Below are 19,756 nucleotides of genomic sequence, written 5' to 3' on the forward strand. Positions count from 1 at the left end.
TTTTCCTCCCCACAAAAGGTTGGTGGTTTCAAGTCTTTCAACATTCATCCACCTCTTTCTAGGTAAGAACAAATAAGGAATTGGGGTTGGAACCTTGCTTAAGAATGCCAGGGGTAGGCATAGAGCCTAAGGGACCCCCAGACCACTCACTAATAGGGCCCTTGGCCTATTGATACAAAAAATTCACTACAAAATCAGTAAGCTTTGTGACATTTCCATTCAATCATGCAAAATTTGTTTTGAGCAGCGAGACAGGAGCAATGAGAGGGTTAATGATGCTAGGATGGATGTGTTAGTGTAGCATTCATAGTTTGACTAGTACGTTAATTAATACTAATAATCAATTAGAGTGACTGAATGCTATTAACATAAGAGGTAGACAAAGTTATCAAGTTCTCATTGCATTAGGCTAGCATGTAGCTACAAAGGGTAGAGTGTGTTACAAATGCTCATAGAGAGGGCTCATTATATGAGAGAAGGAGTGGCATCTTGGGTGACATCATGTGTGAGGTGTGGTAGCAACTAGGGTTCATGCATTTGGGAGAAATTCTAGGGAAAATCTCGTATACACATTTTTAGGGCTACTTTTGACCTACTAAATGTGCATGTGTAGAGGGGCTAGAAAGCTCCATGGGTCACGGATATATCACAAGGCATCCTTCTATATCATCAAATCATCATGCAGAGCTAGGAAGAGGCTCTATATGGCTACCTAGGGTAATCTAGGGTTATCCCCAACATACACCCTCCTAAGCTTATATTAGTGATCATGTTATGGTGTCATAGTGTTTAGGTCTCTTGTTGAATACATCTACAAGGTTCTTGTGATATGTTGTGTCAGTTCTCATAGAATTTAACATTTCATGATTATCAATTGGATACATTGTGGTGATTCTCAGTGGATTCATCGACAATGGTTCGATCGAATACAACATGTAGGGTCTCATGAGATCCTACGTCTCATACAAAATTTCATATCAACGTCTCATGTGAAGAGGGAAGTGTCTCCTCTTCTCGTGTATCATGTCGTTGATGATGCCAGCCATGCTGTAGTCATCATCTTCATATTCATTGTTGTGGTTGATCTTCATATATGTCTTCATGGTTTTTGATTTCTTCATCTTCATTGTCCATAGCTTTATGTTGGTTGTCTTCTTTGTCTTCATGATTCTTCATATGCTCTTTCAAGTCAATGAACTCCTCTATGGTCATATAGTGGCCCTTGTAATCCTTATCCTCCTTCGTTAGGTGATTGATCTCAACTCCAAAGTTGTGGCTTATGTGAGTGCTCATTAGGTGTATGTGAAAGGTAGGTCTTGCCCTTGATCGGGTTGTGTCTAAATCTCTATGTGTAATTACAATGAGCATATAATCTTTGTCTTCATTATGAAGACACATTGTATACATATTGGTCAAAATGCAAAGATTTATATGGCTTAAAAGAGCAAAAAATTACTACTATGGAAGGCTCCTCTAAGTACTTGTGTGTGTGAAACTACCCTTGGGCACAAAAGAGTGCTAGAGGCTTTTGAGCTCAAAGGTGACCCGTGGGAAGTTTGGCTTTGCAAGATTCGAGACGGCTACGTGTGTGAGGGCGCAATTATCACATGCTTGCCTCAAAAGAACCAAAAATGGCATCAGCATGTGAAATCCTCTTATGGACCTGCCATATGCCATAGGCTACACATTGCATAGATTTGAAATCCGCCTTGTTGCCCAAAACTAGGGCATTCAATTCGACCCCACAACCTCCCACTACAAGGAATGAGGTGATTTGCGTAGACAATGCCGCCAATCTTATTTGCTTATCGAAAGTGCGACATCTTTAGGATCTATCCTCACTGCAATAGTGAGACAAAGAGCTTATGGGCTCAAATGAGCTCCAAATTGAGCTCAAGTGGGCTCAACTGGAAGATATTTTTGGGACTATTTTATGCACACACGAAAAACCTATGGTAATGGGCAATGAGAATGAGCTTAAACACACAATGCTATGAAGAGCTAATCTAAATGCAATGCGAGGAGTAATACAATTGCTCAATTGTTGAGCTTCTTGAGGCATACAAATGAAAATGCAAAGAAGGTTTGATTCAACCTCCAGGGCAAGAGAGAGAACCCTAATGAGCTAGCCTAGAAGGAGATTTATAGGCCAAGGTATGGAACATCGACTTTGGTGAGGGTTGATGATGCTAGGGTGGATGTGCTAGTGGAACATTCACGGTGACAAGTGATTAATGCTAATGACAAACAATAATGTAGGGTGGATGTGCTAGTGTAGCATTCATGGCGACTAATGCTAATGACAAACAATAGGCAAAGCAAGAGTATTAATGCAAAAATGAAATTCTCTTTGATATTTTATTTTGTAAAAGAGTCATTTCATTTAAGAGCCTCTTATGGTCATTTCATTAAATTGTTTTAGAATGTCAATATGACTCTTCACCTTGTACTTTTTATAGAATCATGTTTTGTTACAATGTCATTTGTCACATAATATCCAACATAACTTACGTAGAAGTCCTTCGATTGGTGTCTCTCTTACAAGAACAAGGAAGAAACAAGAAGGCTTGCAGGAGTTAAAGGGGATGAGAGATGTGGGGAGTAGGTATGAATGCGTGCCTCCAATCACTTGCCTTTTTTGTTGTGTTTTGATATAACAATGTATTATCCATTATACACACCATAGTCACAAATGCTTTATGTGCTGAGAAGGGCCTCACCTAAACAACAAGGTGAAAAGCTCACATTTGGCATTCTCACACAAGAATAAAACCAATAAAATAAATGAACCCATTGACAAACTTTTAATGCTTTCATAAGAAAAGATCGGTTTAATAAGCATAAAAAATAATAAAACAATTTAATGAAATGGACCGTGATGAAGTCCCCCTTAAATGAAGATTCTTTCACAAATTAAAAATATCAAAGAAAATTTCAACGTGTCAATATAACACATTATGTAATTAAACTCCTATGAATGCAATCCATTGTTCTCTGAGGCCTTTTTGAGCAAGCCAAGAAGGTTTGCCAATATCGTTAGCTTTTCATGTGTCACTCGTTGCAAAGCTTTATCCATGGTCCACAATTGCTCCCAAAAATTCCATGCTTTATTGAAGCCTTATGTAGCCCCAAAAGTTTGCCCTCACTACTTGCCATGTGGCACTATCTCGCCAATATTTATGCAATAGTCGTTTAATGCTTTACTAAGGCCTTATGTAGGCCAAAAAGTTATGTTGGCAATAAAGTTTGCTTGTTTGGACAATTAATGTATGATATCTTTCTTCGAGAGAATACATTAATTAATTAGATGACTAGATTCCCTTTCCCTTCGAATCTATCAATTTAAAAGCAAAACCTTGCTTTCTTCTTCTGCACCCCAGCGTCCCCTCGCCGCCATATCTATCTTCCTCTCTCTTCGTCTGCCATATCTGCCTCTCTGCCCATTCGGCCTCACATATTGCATATCATACACATTCTCCCTCATGGCCTTTGGACTAGCAGCTTGGCGCAAAGTGAAGCACTAATGATCCCCTTGCGAACCTGCACTAGTGAGAGGCTCTATCCGTGCACGCCTGAGAGAGAGAGAGAGATAGAGAGAGAGAGAGAGAGTGCGCAGTCCGAACCTCTAGTAGCGCACGCCTGAGAGAGAGAGAGAGAGACAGAGACAACAACCCTACGCACTATTGCGCTCTTGTCCTATTCGCGTCAGCTACTCGTCCTCCTACCCTATCCGCACCCTGTTGATCCTCACCTCCGTGTCAGTGCGCGCTTCCCAACTCTGCGAAACATCTCTCCCTTCGCGCTCTCTCCCTCCTCCATGTGTCGCTGTCAATTTGGGAAAATTCATTTTTGCACACACACAATTCCTTTCTTTGAACTTGTGAAGATCTCCAAAGCCTATGAAATTCTATTTTTAGCATTTTGGGAAAAATACCCCTCTAATTTGTGGAAATTCCCATAATACCCTTCAAATTTCAAAAATTCCCAAACACGTTCAATAAATTCCCAAAATGCCCTTCAAATTTTCCAAATTTCCCAAAAACCTCTGGTTGTGAAATTAAATTTCTCCAAAGTTTAAAAAATTTGTAGCTTTTCATAAGAAGACTCATTGCTTATCAATATAAGATGCTAAAGCCAGAACTTGAGTCAATCATGTAGGCCTTGAGTCAATCATGTAGGCTTTGGAGATGAATTGCTTCGTTATCTTTAGACATAATTGCCTTTTTTTGCGAGGTAATTTTGCGAATTTTTGAAATTTGAGGGGTATTTTGGTAATTTTCCCTAGCATTTTCTATTGATAGACAATCAATCTTCTCGTGAAAATATTTAATGTCACAAGCCGGGGCATTTTGGAAATTCATGAGAAAACAACGGGAATTTTTGAGATTTGAGGGATATTTCGGGAATTTTCACATATTAGAGGGATATTTTGTAAAATTTTCCTTTATAAAATCAAGCTTACTTTTTGGATTTTCACACTATTTTTCTCCTTTCCCCCTTGCGATCGATCAGTATTTTGGAAATTGAAAACAACATGATATTAAGCTGACACATTTTTCTCGAGCACTACTGCCCTCGGAAAAAATTTACTGCTTCTCTTTTGAACCCAGAGAAAATCTCTCTCTTTCCCTCTCTCTATTGAGTCAACACGCCATGTCCATGTGACAATCCCCCCCCCCCCCCCTTTCACTTCCTTTTGCTTTCATCCAAACTTTTAGAAAAGCATCTTCGTTGATTCTTATGAAAAGAAATGAAAAAAGGATTGTGGGACATTATACTCAATCAAAACTTTTGAAGTCAACGCCCTCCTCATGCTCAATACCCTTTTGCTAGAGACAAGACGCAAGGAAAACAGAAGAAGAATGGCGAATCATTGTATGCAATTATCATTAATAAAAAGTAAAATAGCTATTGCTGTTTTTGGATAAATAATCATCGAATTGTCTATTAATCTTTAAAGGGAATCTTCCCCATGCTTGCCAGCTATTGGCCAAAAGAAGACTAGTCTTTCTTAAGGTGGAAGGTGTAGGGAATGGTCGCCTACTGACCATTCCCGTTAATCATGGGCGATCGGCGGAGGCCGGGAGCCTTGATTATGGGAATGGTCAGCAAGCCACCATTCTCGGCCGTCAATGGTCGAGAGAAGGGGGGCCAATGATTATAGCGTGGTGAGTCACACAGTTGCACAGTCGCTTAGAGCTCACTCAGAGCTCGTGGCTAGTTTACGACGCCATTGATTGGCTGCATGATTATTGTTATGCAAGCTGAGGTGTCAACACCTCACAACATTCCGAGTGCTGACCTGTTGTTGCCCCATTGGAGGCTCACAGCTTGGATTCCGTGTGATGATGTGTCGTGCATCTGACGGCTGCAATAGAAATTTCGGGCCAGAATGACGTGCAGATGAACGATACAGATCAGCTGCCCCCCGACTCTCGACCTTGACGGTGATGGGGAGGGCTTGCCAACAACTTTTTCCTAACTAGAGAAAAAAGGGAACACCTTAGATGTCTCCCAATTAGGTTGGAATTTGAAGGATTTCTCGGTTTTCACTCAAGGATTTGTAAAATTTTACCAATTTTTTTTCAAAATAGGCTTAGAATCTAGCCTAGAGTTTGCAATTTTTGTTGGAAAGCCAACAAATAATGTCCTTCATGAGCACAATTGTTTTGAGGAAAAGGGAGAGAGAGAAGAAGATTCTAGATTGATTACACAGTATCATTGGAGTTTGCAGACTTGTCCAAATAATGGTGGTCAAAATTTGTATGGTGGGTAGGCTACAACATGCTACTACCGGGAAGAAATGAAGCAAAATTTGGGCTTCGTGCTCTCATTGGCTGTTAGCATATACCTAGAGAACACCATATTTTGGCAAGCTTAGACTCTTGTCCAAATCAATCTTACACACCATAAGAGAAAGACCTTCGACACATGTTTGATTCCTGTAATGGATAACCTTCTTGGAGAGGATGTAGACGCAAGTGTCTCCTAGCTTATTTGTCCGAGAAAAATACAAGTTTATATTAAAAGAAATGAAGCAAAATTTAGGTTTCATGTTCTCATTGGCTATTAACATATAGCACAAAGAACGCCATATTTGGGCGAGCTTAGACCCCTGTCTAGTTTTGTCTTGCATATGGCATTAATCTCGAATACAAAAAGGGAATGTTGTGCAGTGAAAATAACTGTGTAAACGTCGCGCTATCCATTCCTTACATCGTTTTTTTCTCACGTAAGCACTTCTTGTACGGGTTGGGTACACACTTTGGTGTGTAACCAACTTTAATGTCGTTGGACCACTCCAAAGAGGCCTATCGAGTCTTGAACTCAACACTTGTTACTCGAACAAAATGGGATGAGAAGTCTCACACGAGAGAGAGAGAGAGAGAGAGAGAGAGAGAGAGAGTTTTAACAAGTCCCTCTCTAGCTTTTAGAAACAACACAACATTTCGTAACTGTTTTGGCATTGCTCCAACTCCAAGCACAGATTTTCGTTCTTTCCTTCTGGAAGAGACTTGGATTTGGTCCTTGGGAAGCTCGAGAGGAAAACGGCGATGGTGCGATCGGTTCTGGTTCTCAACTCTGGGAGCTCGTCCCTCAAGTAACTCTCTCTCTCTCTCTCTCTCTCCAGAATTTCTTAACACTCTCAGGGTTTCATTTTCTGCTCTCCTTGTGCGTATACGTTTTGAATGAATAGCCCGTGTCTTACTTGGTGTGCTTAAGCACATTCTGCACAGCTTCCTGGAAATAGTTTGTGGGCATGCTATTTGCAGTGAGAAGACATCGAAGGGTTTTCCAGGTTGAAATGAACAGCATTTCACTCCTTGGTATTCCAAACTCTGCAACTTTGTACAGGCAAACAGATCAATTTCAAGTCACATCCGGCTGCATTCACTCTTTCCCAGTTTCAATCTTTTTCCTCTGCTTTACCATCTTTATTCCACCATTTGCACTTGCTCTGACTAAAGTGAGCTTCTTTGGTAGAGCATGATCAAGAGCACCTTATGTGTCTCCATTTAAGCATTTTAATAAGCCAATTCTGATTGTATAGGATTTTTGTTCACAATTTAGGGCATTTAATGTATCAGCTTCATTTGTAGGTTGCTGTATGGCTAACCAGAAAGCAATATTAACACATCAAGCATGTCTCAAAGGTGCATTACAGTGAATTGATGTTGACTGAAATCGCTTTGTTGTGCATCGGTCATGTTATTGGGTTGACTACTTGTCTTAATTTCATGGCTCTTAAAGCATGGTGCCCCTTTTCTTCATGAGCTTTGCGCAAGGTTGGCCCTCTCAGTGTGCTTTTTTTGATTGTAAGCACAGAATCATCTTTTCGTGCTGAAGTTTTGGCTCTTTGTACGGTGTAAAGCAACAGCATTTAGGGAGGTTCCTGAGTTATTTTCTGAAATGATGAAGGCTCTTTATTGTTTTTACTTCATTTGAAGAACATAGCCGGTTAGTTAATTGTAGTTGAGACACAAGAAGTGAGTTCTGGGTTGTTTAGACCGCATGCCACCAACTAACACGGTCTTTTGAAAGAAATTATACCTTCGTTTAAACTTTCTTGCTGTGTAGGTATGCTTTGTACAATCTCAAACAAAGTGCAATTTGCATATCCAAGGGAGTTATTGAGGGTATAGGCTCATCAAGATGCTCTATTTCTCATAAGAATTTGCAAGTTGGGCAGAATGTAAAGATGCAGGTGAGTCTTCTACTTTAGACATTTTTATGGTGTGGTTGTATTATGCTGGTGAATTGCATGAATGCTACTTGTCTTGAAGGTTAACTACATTGTGCATGAGTTTTTATTCATGTTTCATCTTCTCACATTGGATTGTGGCTTATTGTAGAACTAGTTGACCTGCCTTGGCCCTATACAAATGATGGTGTCCTGTTTTACTTGTGTTATAGTGTGTGCTTGACCATTATTAGCCACTCTCTTTCGTCTTCTTTTATGCATGCTCCTAGCATAGGACTCCCGTGTTTGGATTATTTCTACGAATGGTTCTTTCTCTCTCACTCATTGGGTGCTTCTTTTTTACCAAAGATGGTTCTTTTTTTTCTCATTGATTGGGTGTTTCAAATTTACACCAAAGAGTTCCTCACATCTTTCTAACGTGGCAGCATACCACAAAATGGTGATGTGGCATGCCTTGCCTGATTGGACAAAGTAGAGCCCACCACGAGCAAGATGGAAGCAGAATCCAGAGCCAAGTTTGAGCGTTGCTACCCGCGCAATTCATGACAGTTGTATGTGTCACAGGCTTGGCACCCCAAGTTGGGAATCTAACACGACACGAGAAAATCACTTAAAATACTTCACAACTTTAAAATCACAGTTCAATTTGGTCAACAAAACCGACGTAGTTCCATGGCCAGAGGTATTGGCCCCAAAGTTTGGCACCCTTTCGGTATTTCTCTTATATTAATGCTTGATCGAAGTACAGCTTCCGCGGGTCCTCGGATCTGAGGCTGTGCGTCCAGATGCCCTCAAGAGTGAGGCCCTTGGGCTCCTTCTATTCTTACGAGGGATGCCAAAAGTAGAGTCCCAAAAGCAGTTAAACTTAAAAGCTGGTCCTAAAAAAATGCCAAAAAAGCACGAGCACAAGTTGCGGAAATTCGTAAGGCTGCCACGTCATCAGCCAGCGCAAAAAGCGAGATTCCGTACAGTTTGCCACGTCAGCATGCCAACGCGATTTGTGGGGATCCGTACTGCTGCCACGTGGCATTTCTGTCGCAGGGTCACTGTGTGTGTCCAGGTGGGGTTGCCACGTCATCATTTTGTGACATACCCCTCTCTTGAAAGAATTGTAATCGCCCTCGATTACGCCTGCAAAATCAGACAGAAGCCATAAACCAGTTCAGTAGACACTGACTCTAAGAACTGATGCACTAGACGACACAAATCCAGCACATGTACAAAGACGACTATCACGCCACATCACATCACATGACAGATCAAATCAATCACAAAAAAATTCATTCCGAATCTCAGACCATGACTGCCAACAACGATCCATCCCGGACCTCACTGATGTCGAATTAACTAATCCTTATTGCGATCATGTCTATAGAGATTCCACTCATGCACTGTCGTGTGCGAGTTGTCATTTGCCTCAAGCACTGTCGTGTGCGAGTAATTATTTCCAGGAATCTGTCACGAGGATGTGGCAATGGCTAATTACTGTCACGAGGACGTGGCAATTGCTTGTTAAAGTCGGCGATGTGGAAGCGTAGAGACCAAGGGGAGTGAGCACGAGAGAGAGAGAGAGAGAGAGAGAGAGAGAGAGAGAGAGAGAGAGAGAGAGAGAGAGAGAGAGAGAGAGAGAGAGAGAGAGAGAGAGAGAGAGAGAGAGAGAGAGAGAGATTGATTTTATTTACGTCTTCAAAAGGCCAAAGAAAACTGGCCTATGAGAAAGATCCATGTACAAAAATGTGAATATCCTCTGGATATCTGGTATGTGCAAAATGATTGGGTAATAATGGCATCCGGTGTACAAAGTGTAGTGTGGTAAGTGACCGGGTCATAACAAAGCATCCGGTGTGTAGACGTGGGGGTGACCAAGTAATAACAAAACATCCGGTGTACATAAAGAGGCATGTATGTGTGTAGTGAGAGTGAGGGGAGGAGGGAGGGGGGTGGTGTGGTACATCAGCTCCATCTAGTAGTGATGTCAGGGTGTAGTATCTGGTACATCCATGAGCCTGATGTGAGGACTCTGCTTATGCCCGCCATGTCTAGTGTCTGCTCTGCCCTCTGAATATATGCTGTATGTCGATCCCTGATAGTCTGGACCTCTTGTTTGTGTCACTGAGAGGCCCTGGAGCGATATCCTGTTAGTCGTGGTCTCCGCCTAGCTTTGGCCTCCTCAGCTCGTATCAAAGTCATCCCCTGGTGTGTGGATGACTGTGGCTGCATGGGTACTCTAGCCTGGAAGTAGTCTGTAAGGTGTGTCTGCCTGTCCGATCCTCCACCTTCCCCCGTTTGGAGGGCTCTCTCTCTATGCTGGTGCATCTCCACCAAGAGTCTCCCAAGTAGTCTCTGATCTAATGATGTCATCACTGTCTGTAATGAGACCTCTGGCCTGTCAAATAGAGTGGGGTACCGTGATCTGATCTCCTCATAGTGAGGGCATCTGCATAAGAAGTGGCTCTCACACTCTACCTCATGCTTGCATAATCTGCATATCCTGGCCTCACGTGGGACCCGTGCTGCTCTGCCGGTCTCAATCTCAAGATGGTGGGATGATACTCTAAGCTGTCCGATGGCTACCCTCTTGCGATGTGGTAGATATATATCCATGTAGTGGGGCCTCTGTATGAACCTGTCCTCTGTGAGCATAAGGAAATGATCTCTGTAATATGCCATCTTCGTGGCCAATGGTCACGAAAGTGTGAGCCAAGTCTGCTCTACATGCCTCTGTATGAGCTCATATCTGATAACTGTGTTCCTTTCAGTGTGTGAGAGGGCCTGGCGTGGTGCATCTAGATCATACTGTGAGGGAGGCAATCTGTCCATAGAGTAGCCGTATGTCTGAAGCCCATCTAGTCACACTTGCGTACCATGATCTCTCATCCCAGAGTCTGCTAGTCCGCGGGAGGCCTCGAGCAAGGCGAGGTAGTCTATCTGCCCTCATGTCTCGCAGCTTGTGGAGGTGTCCCACTGTCTGAAATAGCGCCTCCACTACCATGGGTGGGGCACCGAACTCTGATCTCACAATATCATGTGGGATTGATGGCTTGCTCCGGATCATCCGGGCAAGCAGCAATATCTGTGGCCTCTCGAGTCTGCTCCAAGCCTGCTCTGATAATCCTGGGGCCCACACTGGGGCAGCGTATAGAAGAGCTGGTGTCACCAAAGTGTCAAATAGCCAACTCTTCGTGCGGGGCTTGTGGAAATGTGTCTGATGGCATCCCCTGCTGCATACGCTCGTGTGGTGCGATCTCGGGCTGCCTGTGCCTTAGAGAAGCAGCCAATCCTAGCTGTAAAGGTGATGCCCAAGTATACATATGACTCTACGTTGGTCTTGCCAAGGTTCACTGTCACTCCTCTCTTTGTACAAAATAAGTCTAGAGCTTGTATGTGGAGCTGGAGATCCTCTTGTGACTCTGCGAGTAAAATAATGTCATCAGCATATAGCATAATATGTACCTGAGTGCCTGATAGGTCGGCCCCTGCTCCTCCTCTCTGTCGGATGTAGGTCTCCATCTCATCTATGTACAGACCAAATAGAGTAGGGGAGAGTGGACACCCCTGCGTCACCCCGATGGTGCTAGTGATGCTATCTGATAGTCCTCCTGGGCATCTGACCTTGCCTGACACTCTCTCATACAAAGCATATATGGCCCATATCATGTCCGGGGGTATCCCAAGAGATATGAGTCGCTGTAGTAGTCTCTCTCTTTGGGACTGTGTCAAAGGCTTTGCGGAAGTCCACAAAGCAACAGTAGAGGCGTCTCCCTCGGCTCCGTGATTGCTCTATCAGGCATCTGAGAGTTAAGATGTGGTCCACAGTAGAGAATGGCGTTTGAAGCTTGCCTGTTCGGAGGCGCGTAGCCCCTCGGTCTCTGCATATCTGCTCAACTTTGACTCTAAAACTGCTCCATAAATCTTGGCCATCATATGACCAATCATGATAGTCCTGTAGTTGGCTGGATCCATGCGGTCTCCAGCCTTATGTAAAGGCACAATAGTATGCATAGTCCAGCTCTCTGGAAATCCCTCTGCCAATGCCTTGTTGAACAGGTGTGCAATCAATGGAGCAAAGTGTGTGTAGCGTATATAAAATGCTCACCCTGAAGCTCGGTGTGGTCCGTGGCTCGGCGGTGCTGTAGACTCTGAATGCCTCGTCTCACCATATCTATGGTAAAGAGAGTGGGAGCTGTAGATCGGGGAGCCACCGGGTGTGGAAGGGGGGGCTGAGCCGGCACCTGATAGAGTGTCTCTGCATATGCAAGGGAGGTGGTGTCGGTAAACTGGTCTTGAGAGAGAGGCTGAGATATGTATGATCCGCGCCGATGGGCCGTGGTGGTATGGTAAAGGAGCGTACAATATCCATGGCCCCTGTGGAGCCTAAGATGTAGTCCACTGTGCTCTGGCCTTTCCTGCCTCCCTGTCCTGTCTTGCCTCCCTTCTGGAAGCAAGTGTATCCACCTGACATCGGTCAACGGGACATCCCGTTGTAGATCAGGAGGTGGTGCGCTGATCCTAGTGCCAGTAAGTGTGATCCGTATCTGGTAGAGTCACTCCCTCTGTCCTCTGATGTCCTCCCTAGTCCCACATCCTCCGCCACTATGGTATGGAGTAGGGTGGAATCATCTCATCAAAGTCATACATCTCGCACTGTCGGATCTGTGTGCGGGCATTGAAATCACCTACAAGTAGGATCTCTCCCAATGCCGCGTAGTGTAGGAGGTCCTCCGAGAGGACCGAAAAGGGTGACTGTGACTGTGGTCCCTCCTCCTCCTCCTCTACCATACTCTCATCGGCATCCTCCTCTGGTGGCTCCTCCTCTGTCGTAGATGCTTGTCGTATCTCTGTATGGTCTGCGAAATGTGACCCGCGTGGGGGGAAGTAGCACAGTGCAACATGTATGATTTGTCTGGGGCTAGCTGTACCCTCACCCACATGAAGCGGGCCTCTACATCTCTGCTCACTACTGTGACCCTGTTTTGTAGCTCTCTCCTCACTAAAAGAGCAATCCCCCCTGATCCTCGTGATGTCCCCTGCCTCCCTGTGGATCGCCTGTATGTGGACTCCCAGTGATAGCCCCGGACATGTGGTAGATCTCTCTCCTGGCTCTCATGTGTCTCTGTCAGCATCACAATGTCTCTCCCCTCCATCACCTCCTCGAGTCTGCCTGGCTGAGTCCATAGGCATCCGTCACAATTCCATACTCTGAGTGTGATCTCATGTCGTGTCGCCTCCGTAGTGGTCTCTGTAGTCTCATAGGCCGCGAATCCCTATGCGATGGGTTTTCCATCTATGAAGATTGGCCCATCTCTATAGAAAGCCTTCTTGCCCTCTTTCCTTGCTTGCATGATTTTGGGCATACAAAGCTTTCGATGCTCCACTTGTGTCTTGGTGAGATCCTCATCAATGTAAATGGGGGCTCCTCCTAATCCTCTCAATGCAATCCTCTTCTTTAGGAAGGTGATTTTGTCCATGAGGTCTTTGAATTGTAGCATGAGCATCCTCTTTTGAGGGTCTTTCCCTACCTTCCATACTTTGGTGAAAGGGGTGTTGGTGTACCCAAGTTTGGCACACAATGTTCTCCCGTCACTTTCCGGTGATGATCCGTGCTCCTCTTTGATACCACTTACTCTTACATTGAGCATACGGGCTTCTCTCATCTTCTTCACCTCGAGGGTGGCATGCATCCATAGTGTCTCTTCATGCCGCTTCTCTTCCTTTACTTCCTTTGTGATTTTTTTACGCACGACATCCACCCATCCTTCCTTGGTGGCCTCCATCTTGACCTCCATGGCTTTGGTGAGCTCCTTGGTCATTTCCTCCTTGATGGCTTCCTTATCGGCCTCATGTATCTCCCCTTCTTCCTTGAGGTCTTTTGATGCCGCCACTTCTCCCTTCAAGACGTTGACCTCCTCTTTGAGTCCCATGATTTGCTTCTCTAGTTGCTTCCGCTCTTCCTCCATTTGCTTTATCTTCTCCACCATCTTGCGTACCTCGGCATTCAATGCCTTGTCGGCCTCCTTCTTGGCTTGTGTGACCGCCTTTGCAATCATCTCCTCCACTTCTCTCTTATCGAGAGGCGCCATGTCCGGTTTTTCTGTGTTGGCTTCCGGCAATTGTGTCCTGGTTGTCCCAAAGTCGTGAGAAAAAGCAGGGGGTGGAATCACTTCTTTCTCCCCATTGATTGCTAGGTCTGTTGCGGGTGTTAGGAGGGGGGCTCCACTACATCATCAGCTGGCTGTTACAGGCAGCAGTGATAGACCTGTTGAGGTGGGGTGGGGGGGTTTTGGGTTGAGCAACAGCACAACAGATGTGTGGGCTGGCGCAGGCAGGGTGGAGGGCAATCGGCAGGGGTGCCCTGTGTGCGATGATGGTGGACTACTGTGAGCTGCCCAATGATGGTTGGGGGGGGGGGGGGGGGGGGTTGAGGTGCTACGTGATGGTGGAGGCTGGGTGATGGTTGGCGGCAGGTGCTGCGCGAGCAGGCAGGGTGGCGGGCAGAGGCTACTCGATGGTGGAGGTTGGGCGATGGCTTGTGGGGGGGAGAGAGTAAGGTGCAGCGGAAGTGAATGTTGAACTTTGCTCAAGATGAGTGCTCCGAACTGTGCTCAAGGGTTCCTTTTACTTACGGAAGGGAGAGCCTGCTGTTCCTTTAGTGAGAGTGCAATGGACACAAACAAAGTGATGAACACTGTGAATGAAGGTGCTGAGACTGAGAGATAGAGAGAAAAATACGACACCAGAATGTTGTCAAACCCCTCCTTCGAAGGCCCCACTCTCTATGGCGAGAGCGGTCTACTATTGGTTGCACAAATCTCTACAATGCTTGGACTGGCCGACGACGTCGACGACGAGACGGGCTGAAACCTGAAATTGAAATGGCTGAAATTTGCAAATTTTGTATCTGCTGATTCTAACTCTATGTCAGCGACGATGTTGATGGCGACAATGCGACGATGCGTTTAAAATGCAGATGCTGAAATCTGCGTTTTCCGGGCTGAATTTGCAAACTATGCTGGATTTGACGGTGCGACGAGGATCTATTGCGGGATGGTGAGATTTGCGAGGTTATGGGACTTCTTCTGCGATGTCTGACTGCTGAAAACTGAAAACTCTGATGCTTCTTGGCGTTCCGTCGTGGTGAATCTGCAAAACGCTATGCTGATGCAAAAACGCTAGGGCTGAAAACTGTTATGCTGCGGGGAATTTGCTAACGCTAGGGCTGTTCTGTGGTCTTGCTGTCGCCAGGCTGCTGCAATGCAAAACGCTGGGCTGATCTTGGTCTTGTTGCAAAAATGCTAGGCTTTGCAGCTGGTGCAAAAACGCTAGGTCTGCTGGGGGGTTCCTGCTGAGAAGTTGCTTGTTGAACCGAAGTTCCTGCTGCCTCTTCTGCCAAAAAGTGCTAGCGCTGGGTTTCTTATGTCCTTGCTTATCAAAATTGCCCTACCTAGTTCCCAACAAAAGTCACTTAAAAATAATAAGTGAAAATTGGCTAAAATAGGGAAAATAGGTCTATGCATTGTAAATATGCTCCTGATGGGTTTTGATGGAAATCTGATGGTCATGCTGTGTGCAACTAGAGGATATGCATCTACTCTAAGTGTTTGGACATGCATGGTCTGCGAACAAACTCACAAAAGTGCCAGATCACTTCCTAATCTAACTGAACTGAACTGAACCCTTGTCATGAAGTAGCTTGTCTACGTACACATAGGGTTAGATGTGCACGTGACATCCCCTCCTTTTCAAAGTGAGGTACTCGTACTGAACTGTATGGCGTCGAGGGAGATCGCCAACAATGTCTTGATGAATCCTGGGAAAGACTCTTCACCGGCCCACTTTGATGTGTGGGTCGTGCGATACTTGAACTTCATAAAGGTCTGCAACGCTTGCTTCTTTGGGCCGCGCCGAAAGCGACACAAAGTCATGTGTGGCTCCTTCAATGCTTCAACTTCGTCCATAATCATGCGTCTACCTTCTTCAAGAATCTCCGAGGATGAAAATTCTTGAAACTACTCCTAACACAACAACATGAACATAACCATTTCATGTAAAGTGACTGGAAAAATATTATTCCTTTGAAAAAACTGTGCATGCAATGCAGATGAGCAGAGAACGGAGTGCCAAACCGTTTATCAAACACACGCAAACAATAGGGTCGAATCTTGACTTTCTGATTCAGATCAATCAACTATGGCAAATCACAGTGGAAATGCCTATGCTTGATGCTCAATCTTTCTTGTGCTCTTTCGGATACTGTGTCATGCCAAGGAAGAGACATGGAATGTGAATTCCTTGGGTGCAAACATTTCATCTTTTCATGAGGATTCCGCATACATCCGTGCTCATTCATGAGTGAATTGTGTTCATCGTACAATATGTCATGCCTATGAAAAGGGATCACATAAGGACGGTGACTAAAATACAGGAAAGCATCATGAATGAAACACTCGAACAATGTGTGCTGACTAATCATTCGTACACATAATACTTTCTGTGGGGATTCTTTGGACCTCGACTCGACAGTCAAGATCGGTTCTTCGTGATCAATCGAATCTGCAATGAGGTTAGTTTGACTAGACAAAGTATCAACTAAACCATCATCCTTGTGAACAATCACATCTTTTTCCTGCAAATCGTCATGCTTGTGAGTAATCACATCTTGATCATGATTCATGCAAATCATCATGCTTATCATTATCATGCAAATCATGTGTGTTATGCTTTGGAAAAGAAGAGACTGAGAGTTTCTCCTTCTCCTGATCCTTTGCAATTTGTGCGTGCACATTAGCAAAAAGTCGGAACAACTCTTGCATGTGTTGGGCTCTCTGTTTGGCCGCCAAGCGCGCTTGCTCGCGCTCACGATCCAATTCGGCTCTTCTTTCTTTGTGTTCACGTGCTATGGCTGCCATTCTTTCGTTGTGTTCTGCCTTTCTTTCTACTTTTCTTACTTCGCGCTCTAACTTCCTGTCCATCATCATCTTGTCGAAAAGCTCCATAGGAGTTAGTGCAATCCTTGGCGTAGATGGGAAAGGGGGAGGGTCAGAAAAACCTCCTGGTGGGGAAAACTCTTCTTTACCTTCTTCATGCTCATCACCTTCATGCAAAGTATCCATTCAGCTTCGGGTGATGACCATACACTGAGAGCTTTGGTTCTTAAGTTCACGAGGAACTTGGGTTCTTGTGGGTCTTGGGTTCTTGGGTTCTTGAGTTCTTGAGGTTCTTGAGGGTCTTGAGGTTCTGAGGTTCTTGAGGTTCTGGAGTCTTGAATTTCTTAAGATTGATGTTCAGCTTGTAATTTGTGTTAGAGAAGGATCTTCTCTTCACCCGAGCTTTACTCGTTCCGCGGGCGCACCCCTTGGCGGCCTTGCGCTCACACTAAGGTTGCTTTTCTCACCTCACGTCGATTGGTTGGCCGCTAAGTGCACGGTCCGCTCTCAATGAGTGAAAAGAGGCACAAGGGGAGGCTGGACAAGCCCTTCTTTCTTGGGTTTCCTGTCACTCTTCAAAAACACGACTAGGAATCGACACGCCCAAGAGGACTTGGGTTACGTGAGACCGCAACAAGTAAAAAAAATTCTTGTGGTTCTTTCCTTGAGTGATACAGAACACTGCCAAAGCTCAAATACCAATGTAAGGTGCAACAGAAGTGAATGTTGAACTTTGTTCAAGATGACTGCCCCGAACTGTGCTCAAGGGTTCCTTTTACTTACAGAAGGGAGAGCCTGCCGTTCCTTTAGTGAGAGAGTGCAATGGACACAAACAAAGTGATGAACACTGTGAAGGAAGGTGTTGAGACTAAGAGATAGAGAGAGAAGAATACGACATTAGAATGTTGTCAAACCCCTCCTCCGAAGGCCCCACTCTCTATGGCGAGAGCGGTCTACTATTGATTGCACAAACCTCTACAATGCTTGGACTTGCCGACGATGTCGACGACGATGACGAGACGGGCTGAAATCTGAAAACGCTAATGGCTGAAATCTGCAAATCTTGTCTCTGCTGAATTCTAACTCTATGTCGGTGACGATGTCGATGGTGACGATGCGATGACGACGCACTGAAAAGCAGATGCTGAAATCTGCGTTTTTCGGGTTGAATTTGCAACCTACGTTGGATCTGACCGTGCGACGAGGATCTGCTGCGGGATGGCGAGATCTGCGCGGTGTGGGACTTCTTCTGTGATGTCTGACTGCTGAAAACTGAAAACGTTGATGCTTCTTGGTGTTTTGTCGCGGTGAATCTGCAGAACGCTATGCTGATGCAAAAACGCTAGGGCTGTTCTGTGGTCTTGCAGTCGCCAGGCTGTTGCAATGCAAAAACACTGGGCTGATCTTGGTCTTGGTGCAAAAACGCTAGGGCTGTTCTGTGGTCTTGCCGTCGCCAGGCTGCTGCAATGCAAAAACACTGGGCTGATCTTGGTCTTGGTGCAAAAACGCTAGGTCTGCTGGGGGTGTTCTTGCTGAGAAGTTCCCTGTTGAACCGAAGTTTCTGCTGCCTCTTCTGCCAGAAAGTGCTAGCACTGGGTTTCTTATGTACTTGCTTATCAAAATCGCCCTACCTAGTTCCCAACAAGTCACTTAAAAATAATAAGTGAAAATTGGCTAAAATAGGGCAAATAGGTCTATGCACTATAAAAATGCTTCTGATGGGTTTTGATGGAAATCTGATGGTCATGTTGTGTGCAACCAGAGAATATGCATCTACTCTAAGTGTCTGGACATGCATGGTCTGCGAACAGACTCACAAAAGTGCCAGATCACTTCCTAATCTAACTGAATTGAACTGAACCCTTGTCATGAAGTAGCTTGTCCACGTACACAGGGTTAGAGAGAGAGAGAGAGAGAGAGAGAGAGAGAGAGAGAGAGAGAGAGAGAGAGAGAGAGAGAGAGAGAGAGAGAGAGAGAGTCTCCTGAACCAATCAACCTTGGCAATGAATAATTGAATATGTATACAATGGAGGCAAGGGGTTGCTTATATAGCAATCCTAGTAAATTGCCCTACCCAAGACTTTGACAAATAAGCAAAATAAATACCTAAAAGGCAAACTCAATAAATGGATCACATTGGGTAGTTCACTTGAGATGCCTAAACTTTAACACCCTCTACGTAGCTTATAGTGGACATCATTAGTGAAACCAAGTCGATGAAGAAGCTACCATGGACACCACAGTAGTAGCCACCAACTGGATACACCTCGGGGGTGTTGCTCTCCTCAACTTTGTACCTGAAAGTAATGCCATCTTGAGCATCGGTTGCCTTTATAGAAACTTTGAACTGTAGACCATACCACGTTCAATAATCCCCATTCGTGAACTATAAACTCATCACGTCCAAAATATAGAACTCCAAGATAATGAACTGTTGGAACACATCCTGTCCATAATCTGACCTACAACAATGGATTGGTGCACTCATCCAGAGTGTTTTTGTCACAAGACGGGCACCACGTGCCAATAGAAAAGAACAGACTGAATAGACTTTTAGCACTTCAATAACAACTGAATTGAAAGAGAGAGAGAGACGACACGCGACACGGAGTGGTGGAATTCCACCCCAGAGAGTATTGGCCCCAAAACCTTGGCGCCCCTTTCGGTATTTCTTTATATTGCATCAACATAGTACAAACCGGTACTCCAGACTCTGCATGTTAGGTGCAGCGGAATGAATGTCATATCTCAAGATTAGTGATCTTTATTGCTCAAGGTTCCTTTTAGTTCTTAGGGAAAGAGAGAGCTTTCCGTCTTATGGAGAGTGCTATGATCACGAACAAAGTGAGTGGATTGTGCGTGCAAGTGAATGAGAGTGAGAGAAAGAGAGAGAAGAGATACGATACCGAGAGGTTGTAAAAACCTCCTCCGAAGGCCCCACTCTTGTCGGCGAGAGTGGTCTACTTTGATTGCACAAAGGTGTACAATGCGAATGCAATGGACTGATGCAATGGGACTATGCCGATGACGACGACGATTCGATGGCTGAAATCTGAGATCTTCTAATCGCTGAATTTCGGGACTGTTTCGGTGGCTGAAAATGACTGTTTTGACTGCGTTTTTCGAGGCT

General features: G+C 44.8%; 1 protein-coding gene across 1 annotated transcript in view; it reads left to right on the forward strand.

Annotated features, from left to right (window-relative positions):
- The first annotated feature begins 6,431 nt into the window (after window positions 1-6,431).
- Window positions 6,432-19,756, forward strand: part of LOC147453421 (uncharacterized) — a 59,482-nt gene continuing 46,157 nt past the window's right edge. The window contains exons 1-2 of the mRNA XM_086515606.1: window positions 6,432-6,601; window positions 7,579-7,705. Of these exons, the coding sequence (XP_086371732.1) occupies window positions 6,555-6,601; window positions 7,579-7,705 (174 nt within the window). The 5' untranslated portion in view covers window positions 6,432-6,554. The remainder of the gene's footprint in view (window positions 6,602-7,578; window positions 7,706-19,756) is intronic.

This window comes from Adiantum capillus-veneris, chromosome 7 (assembly GCF_014529385.1).
Source record: "Adiantum capillus-veneris isolate H3 chromosome 7, ASM1452938v2, whole genome shotgun sequence".
Taxonomy (NCBI): domain Eukaryota; kingdom Viridiplantae; phylum Streptophyta; class Polypodiopsida; order Polypodiales; family Pteridaceae; genus Adiantum; species Adiantum capillus-veneris.